Source organism: Austrofundulus limnaeus, unplaced genomic scaffold, assembly GCF_001266775.1.
Source record: "Austrofundulus limnaeus strain Quisiro unplaced genomic scaffold, Austrofundulus_limnaeus-1.0 Scaffold217, whole genome shotgun sequence".
Classification (NCBI taxonomy): Eukaryota; Metazoa; Chordata; class Actinopteri; order Cyprinodontiformes; family Rivulidae; genus Austrofundulus; species Austrofundulus limnaeus.
In genome coordinates this window covers 38380-46836 of record NW_013952619.1, presented here as the reverse complement: position 1 = coordinate 46836, position 8457 = coordinate 38380, and the positions used below count along the sequence as shown (strand labels likewise).

General features: G+C 41.5%; 1 protein-coding gene across 1 annotated transcript in view; it reads left to right on the top strand.

Annotated features, from left to right (window-relative positions):
* The window catches only part of rfwd3 (ring finger and WD repeat domain 3), a 27092-nt gene extending 21972 nt beyond the window's left edge, over positions 1-5120 (top strand). Inside the window, exons 11-12 of the mRNA XM_014019339.1 lie at positions 4051-4265; positions 4413-5120. Coding sequence (XP_013874793.1) covers positions 4051-4265; positions 4413-4556 — 359 coding nt within the window. The 3' untranslated portion in view covers positions 4557-5120. The remainder of the gene's footprint in view (positions 1-4050; positions 4266-4412) is intronic.
* Positions 5121-8457: the final 3337 nt, after the last annotated feature.

Sequence of the window (8457 nt, the reverse complement as noted above, 5' to 3'; positions counted from 1 at the left end):
TCAGAATGTATCGTTCTGTTTGGGAAGCAGATGGAAACATGTAGCATGAAGCATATGTGTACGCACACTACATACGTGGATTTTATTTTGAAATCAGAAGTTTCAGAAAGCCGTCAAAAGCCGTGTAATTAAGTATGTTGACACACACAAGGATTTTGTTTCCGGCTGTTTGTGTCTCTCTCTAGTATTAACAATATACAGATACTTTACATATAATTTACACATAGTACACAATATACAGAAAGATACACATTATACTTCACTATACCAGGATATATCTGTGCGGTGTGCTTTACAATGTTATTCACAAAGTTCAAATTAAAATATAGTTGTATCTGCAACTGTATTTGATAACGTTTTGAACTTTTAAAATATTGCATGGTAAAAACAGAAGCTGCTATATTAGTGACAAAATTAGGTGTTTTTTGACAAGCTACTTCCATTTTTGCTTCTACTTTTAATTTAAAATAAGTTTCCATTCTCTGCAGGTTTCTAAGGTTCTTCTACATATTAAAAAAGTTGTTAAACATCTGAGTGGCGCACTACTGCTACTAGTGGTGAGAAAGTGTATTGCACCTTATTCAAAATCAATGCGGTCCCACGACCCTCTGCGGCCCAAAGTTAAAAACTGTTCTTCTTTTGAGGCCCTCAAGGTGGCGCTCGGGCCGCGGCCCATGGATTAAGAATCTCTGGTATAGAATATATGATCTAGCTGATGGATGTCTGATGATCAGCTGTTGATGATTGTGATGGTCTGGGGGAAGAAACTGTTCTTGTCTGACTGTCTTAGTGGACAGAGTTCTGTAGCCTCTGCCAGATGGGAGGAGTTGGAACACGTTGTGACCCGGGTGAGTGGAGTCTGTGATGATTTTCTCAGCCCTTTTCCTGGTTCTTGCACGATACAAGTCCTGAATGGAGAGCAGTGAGGCCCCGATGACCTTCTCAGCCGTCCTCACTGTTCGCTGAAGCCTGTTCCTGTCCTGCCTTGTGGCTGCTCCAAACCAGACTGTGATGGATGTGCACAGGATGGACTCAATGACTGCAGTGTAGAACTGGATCAGCAGCTCCTGAGGTAGGTCCAAGTTCCTCAGCTGGCGTAGGAAGTACAGTCTCTGCTGGGCCTTTTTGAGGATGGAGGACATGTTGGGCTCCCACTTCAGGTCATGTGAGATGGTGGTTCCCTGGAACCTGAAAGACTACCGTAGACACGGGGCTGTTGAAGATTGTGAGGGGCAGCAGTGCTGGGGGATGTCACCTGAAGTCCACTCTCATCTCTACAGTCTTGAGCGTGTTCAGCTCCAGGTTGTTCCTGCTGCACCAGGACATCAGTCGTTCCACCTCCTGTCGGTATGCAGACTTGTTGTCGTCATGGATGAGTCCACTGTCTGTAGTGTCACCTGCGAACTTCAGGAGTTTAACAGAGTCGGGTCATTAGAGGTGCAGTCATTGGTGTAAAGAGAGAAGAGCAGTGGAGTAGGAATGTGCGATATGGCAAAAAATTCATATCACGATATACATTGTGATGAGTGGCGGTAACAATATATATCACGACATAAAACGTATAATAGAAAATAAATAAATCACACATTAGTTGAATGGAATAAATATGTATAGGTAAAAAATTTAGACCTTAAAATCTCCTTTTTTAAGGGACATTTTAAWGTCTCCCATAAAAATCTAAAGTTAAGGGAGATCTACCTGGTTTAATCATATATATACTGCACACACACACACACACACACACACACACACACACACACACACACACACACACACACACACACACACACACACACAATAACTTTAATGTAATAGATATCTGCATCCATTGGATGTTGTGTTTGGAATAACCTGCTTTGTTTTAAGGTGGTAAAACAAATTGCTTGTATTTATTCCTTTCTGCACACTTTGTAGATTATTTTTTCTGTACTCCACCTGTTTAATCTGTGCGCGCTCCGGCGGGGTGACGATCATTATAGTCGCACTTTGGAGTGCGCGCGCATTCGGCAGTGCGTCATCGCACTATGACCGTTGGAGAAACGTGGTCCAGACTGATTTTTGTGTGTCCCACCTGAGCACTGACCTCACCTGCACTGACAGTCGCCTCGTTGCATAGAAATGAATGGAGAGCGAGCGACGTCGCCTCCCGTGTGTCGAACCCTTCACACATGCCGCGGCGCACGCTCCTCCCGCAGCAGGCAGTGTGGTCGGTCGGCCGGAGGACGCGCCGTCACGTAAATATGTAAACAGTTCGGCGTTCATTTTCACACGTCCGAATCAGGTCTGGATAAGTTTTTTCCCCCTCCTCATTTGCGCTCTCAGCCATGCTGCTTCCCGTTTCCTCTGTTTTGACTCCAGCCGGTTACATCATCAAAAAGAATTGCGCGGTTGGCCGGTAGACTACAGATCTCTATCATAGGACAAATTTATATAATTTCTACCGTATATCGTTTATATCGTGCATTCCTACAGTGGAGAGAGCACACATCCCTGAGGGGTAGCAATCCTGATGGTCTGTGAGGAGGACATGATATTCCCCAGCTGCACCTGCTGCGTCCTTCCTGTCAGGAAGCTGGTGATCCACTGACACATGGCACGAGAAACAGTGAGCTGGGAGAGTTTTGTGGAGAGAATATCTGGGACGATTGTGTCAAACGCCAAACTGAAATCAAGAAACAGGATTCTTGCATAAGTCCCCGGATGATCGAGATGTTGCAGGATGAAATGCAGTCCCATGTTTACTGCATCTTCCACTGACCTACTTGCCCGAAAGGCAAACTGCAGGTGGTCTAGCAGATTATCAGAGTGCTCTTTTATCTGAAATTTTAGATGCAGGCCGATATAATCCTATAATTGTTTTTTTAGCTGATATTGAACTGATATCAGATATTAATATCGGATCGGGACACCCCTCATTTACAGGTATGAGTCAGAGAGGTATGGGAAAAAAAAACTCTGATGCTGCTGTCACTTAATCTGAGAGCTGCAGGAGTCACATAATGGCTTGGTTGTGTTGTGTTGTGTTGTGTTGTGTTGTGTTGTGTTGTGTTTTGTTATGAATACCCTCTTATTAGGGTTTTAAGTTTCAAAATAATCTGACTGGTTGTATCCATGCTGCTGCATATTGTTAGCTGGTCTTTGTACCAATAAAATTTGTAGGTATTTACCAGAGGTATTTCCTCATCTATGGGAAAAAAACAAAACAAAAGTTTCCATCTGAAAGCAGTCCAGCTGTGGTTTGACTTAAGAAACCTGTGGGCCACATCTGGGTGGTCTCCAAAGCTGTCACCACTGCACCGGCTCTGTGTATATATATATATATATATATATATTTTATTTAACCTCCTCTACTTTTCTTCTGAATGAGCAGAGGTGGTCAGAACACGTGTCAGTAGCATCATGTCCCAGTTTGTTAGCAGTTTTGTGGAAATTGTCAAGAAATTTGTTGCGTCATCCTATCATGACTAATTGTGTTATCATGTCAGTACCACAGTATACCAAAATAATGTTATACAGCCCAAGCCTTCATTACTCATTAAAAACTCACCTAAATTTCTTTTTTTTTAAAGTGACATCCTACATAAATTCCCTGACTCTGTTTGTCATCTGCTTATTGATGAGCTTCACTGAGAGAGGGATGATTCCTGTAATAAATGTTGTTTTTACATAAAGGAAGTGCAGAATATGAGTGGTTTCAGACACAACAGTCTGCTCCAGTCATGCACCCATGCTTCTACCTGTTGATTGTCTGTGTCTTGTTTTAAATTGAAAAGCCTTTGCTGCTTTTACATTTTAACATGTTATATAAGTAGCTGGGATAGAGGAAGGTAACATTAAAATAAGTTAAAGTTGTTCAGGTGGGTTGCTCTGTTTTATCCTTCATTCTTCTGTCCGTGTGATTTAAAGATTTATCTCGTCTGTTTGTTGACAGCTGTTTTGTTCCAAGTTGTATGTTTTTAATTTGTTAAACTCCTGACTAAGCTGAGGTGAAATGTTACCGTGACTCTGCAGAGTCTGGAGTGTTATTAATGCTGTCCGTCTCCGCTGCAGGACGCTCCAACCCGTCCCTGCGCTGCGTCCTGATGGCCCTGACTCGATCCCCTCAGCAGGACTCCATCCACCTGCCAACCTGCTCCTGCTCACCCGTGCAGACTTTCACCGCCGGCTCGTCCTGTAAGTTGCTCACCAAGAACTCTGTCTTCAAGAGTCCGGATGGGAACGGGACCCTGGTCTGTGCCGGGGATGAGGCGTCCAACTCCGCCATGGTAATACCTTGGTCTGAGTGCGAGCAAATCAGTTGTAGAATTTCTCTCTGGGTTTTACTGGAGGTTGTAAGTAAATGTTCTGGTTTCTCACGGTTTGTCTCCTCCTGTCACCGTGTCCCTCCTCCTCCTCCTCCTCCTCCTCCTCAGGTGTGGGACGCCAGCAGTGGCTCCCTGCTGCAGAAGCTTTCAGCTGACCTCCCGGTGTTGGACATCAGCCCCTTATCTGTGAACAACGAGCACTTCCTGGCCTCTCTGACAGAGAAGATGCTGAAGCTCTACAGGTGGGAATGAGCCCGGTGGTCTCAGGGTGTTCTGTGAGAATTTGCTCGCTGCTAAACAGAGATTATTGTGATGCGGGGTTTACCACGGCGTGAAATCTCAGGATGACCTCTGCTCCTCAAGCTGAGCAGAAACATCTAAGGGAGCGCTCAGTCCTGCCACAACTAGACTGAAAGTTCAGCTTCTAGAAATCATGGTTCTGGTTTCTGCAGCTTTCTGCATCACACTGAAACATATTAAAACTGCTGAGTCGTTTGTTCCTCCTTTCATGACTCAGAGACTTTTAAAATGTTGGGATGTTTTGGAAACCTGGTGTAGGCTCACCAATAAATCCATCGTTACTCCAGTTGTTTGAGGGCTGACTTAACTTTTTAAAACTTGTGAGATCTCCACTGAAATGATGTTTTCACTCTGAATCATCTGTTTTGGATTTTTTATTTTTCTCCCCCATCCAGGTGGAAGTCAAATGTGTTGATGGAAATGTAATATTTTTTTAACAAAGTTGTAAATATGTATATTTGTTACCAACTGTTTGTGTACAACCTCAGCTTTAATAAAAATGGAGTTATTGTTTAATTGTAGTGTTTCGTGATGATTTTGCTCAGTTTGTTCAGTTTTTTTCATATTGTTTCTGAAATCAGTATTGAGCTGTATCATGTTGAAATAAGCACATTCACCTGTTACTTAATCAACTTTAAACTTGAACTGATCAGTGAACAGCTGCTAGAATCTTCAGGACAAGCCTGAGCTGCTCCATGCAGAAAAGAACATTAATATTTATAGTTTTAATTTAGTGAAGAGAGGCAGGGAAAAGGTTGCCAAGAAACCTGAAGTTAAATTCCTTCTAAAAAGTAGACAATCCTGGGGAGTAAAATAAATGTTTCACCAGGTTTCTCCATTAGAACTAAGTCAGGTTTTACCTGGAGATCAAATAATTGTATCCATCAGTTATTCCTTTTTTGCTGGGTCCTTCCATGTGAAATCACCCAATGGGTTTAATTAAACTTGACATTTGTTCACCGTGTGATCCCACAGCACAGTATCTTTAATTTGAGGTCAATCAGACCAGTGCTTCCACAGATAAGGGTCCCGAAATTTATGTTTTTTGGCAAAAATGGTCGTGTCTTCCTGTTTTCAACCCGAGGAGCTACTGGGTCGATTTTGACAGACTTGGTATCTTTTTCTATTTTTCTTTTTTTCTTTTAATTTTTTTTATCACTTCAGTAGAAAAAAGAACTTAACTAACTAACCATTTTTGTATGTCCAGATACCCCTTTTTCAGATAAATTGGGGGTCCAGGAGGGTGGGGGCACTGATTGGTGGGCCTGATGGATAGAGCTTCATCAGAGCTAAACAWCAAAAGAAATCTGAAGCTRCTATGTTGAACAGTTTCTGAGTTATAASKATTTTTGRAWGTCCAGARACCCCTTTTTCAGWRAAATTGGGGGTCCYGGAGGGTGGGGGCACTGATTGGTGGGCCTGATGGATAGAGCTTCATCAGAGCTAAACAWCAAAAGAAATCTGAAGCTRCTATGTTGAACAMTTTCTGAGTTATAAGCATTTTTGCATGTCCAGACACCCCCTCTTTTTTCTCAATCACTTCAGTAGAAAAAGAACTTATTAGTTTCTTAATTTCTTCATCATCAGTGATTTTTTTAAGTAAAGAGAAAATGTAATTAGAAATATTGAAATAGATTAGAAATATATTAAATATACACCAAGCAAAAACAAGGCCACACACCTGACATCTGTACGCTCACCTAAACATAAATGGATGGCATGCTTGGTATCATTGGAAATGGAATTTGATAAAGGTTCCAAATCTGTCTTTACTTTTTTGATATCTTCACTTCAGAAACAAAACTATGTATTTCTTTTGTATAAGGCCTTGGATGAGTTTGATGATGACATTTTAGAAGAAATGTCAGATGTGTTGTGAGATGAAGATAATTTGCATTTATTTGTTCAGCACATTATTGATAGGCACATCATTTTTGAAAAAGTTTAATCAAAATCTGTCTGGTTAAAATATCCTCTTTTCAGGTGATTTGAAATGTAATGACCCTGCTGATATGATAAGTCGTTTGGGATTTTGCTTGCTGTTTGCTGCTTTACTGCCTTGAGTTTGACACGTGTGCCATAGACTACGTGTGCCATAGACTATAAATAAGTAGAAAGAAATAAGTAGACCTCAGACCAGCTGCCGGAGCAGGACCAGCATCCAATGACTCAAACACTGCACGTACAACCTGAGACACAGCAGAGCGGACAGTATCATCACACATAAGACTCGATTTCTGGAAAGCTTCTTCCCTTCCACAGTCAGACTGATGGCAGCGAGGAGTTACTGAATGTCTTGCCTCATGTCCCACCGGTGCAAAATAATTTATTTATCTATCCCTAAGAAATGTGAAATACTGCTAGGTTGCATACAGGTCCTACATTTGACGCACTGATTGTACTATTGTGCTGCTATTGTGCCACACCCTCTACTGTGCTGAAATTTATCTTTTAATTTTTTTATTCTTTTTTACTGTGCTTATGCATAAATATATAACTTTTTTCCTTTTTTATCATTCTTATATTGTTTTCTTAGACCTTGTAATGTTTTTTCTATCATTACTGTTCTATCACTGACTATGAGATGCCCGCACAAGAATTCCAATGTGTGTAAACTGCTAGTATATGCACAAATGGCAAATAAAGATCTGTCTGTCTGTCTGTCTGTCTGTCTGGCTGGCTGGCTGGCTGGCTGGCCGTCCGTCCGTCCGTCCGTCCCTCCCAGCTGGTTCCAGGACAAGCTTTAAGTCCCACCCTCTCCATGAAAATGAACAGGACATTATCCTGGTTAGAAACTGAAAGCACACCTTACATATTTGTTTAGGTGTTGACTCTAGTTTCTTGTTGCTCCTGTTCAAATATTCTTTTAGTTTATTGAGCTATAAATGGTTGTTTCATGCTTAAAGGTCATGTGGCACCATGATTGCCTGAGGGTGTAGTTGGAGTTTGAAACGCCACTTCTGTAGAGCTCAGAATCTGGTTTCTAAAATACAACAGGCAGCTTCTGCTGGCTTCAGATCCTAATGAGAGAGGGACAAAGAAATGTTAGGTTTGTTATAATGTTAAGATGTCTGTGTTGCAGCTATAAACGTCTTGCTTAATTGTCCTCAATGGAACAACTACCAACCCAATGTTATGTTTCGTCTGGTTTCATGTTTTTATTTTTACTTTATTCTGATTTTTCTGTCATGTTCCTCTGTTCTATTTCACCCCTAGCACTGAATGATCACTCTTGCGCATGCTCAGGTTGAGAATCTTATACCAACATGGTCACGTGTGACACCCGGTGACACCGATAAGTCTATATAATCACGTGACAATGCCAGCTCAGTCCCTTTTCATCTTCTCGCATGCAGGTTGAATAGGTGGTAAGACTTTGATTGTTGCTTGTCGCTGGTAGCCTCGAGACTACGGTCAGAGCTGTGAGGATTTTCTCGCCCTCTAGAGCAGTGTTTCCCAAAGTTGGGGTTGGGACCCAAAGTGGGGTCCCGAAACATCAAGGTGGGGTCCTGAAAAGATTTTAGGAATTAATTATATTTTTGCCTTATTTGTTACAAAGGAGTGAGGTTAGTATATTTAAAATGGATAAATGTAGTATAAAAATATTGTTACTATGCCCATGTTTTGTTGACCTGATACAAAATCATCCAAAAATTGTTGTGGGCACAGGTCTCTGCTACTGTTATTTTGTGGGTCAAAAACTGAAAAGTTTGTGAACCACTGCACTTTGGTTCCCAAAGTTGGGCTTGGGACCCAATTATGGGTCACGAAGCACCTTGGATAATCTCCAGAAATCAATTTAAAGGGTAATAAAATAATTGCTGCTGTAATATTTTGCCTATGACTATTACAA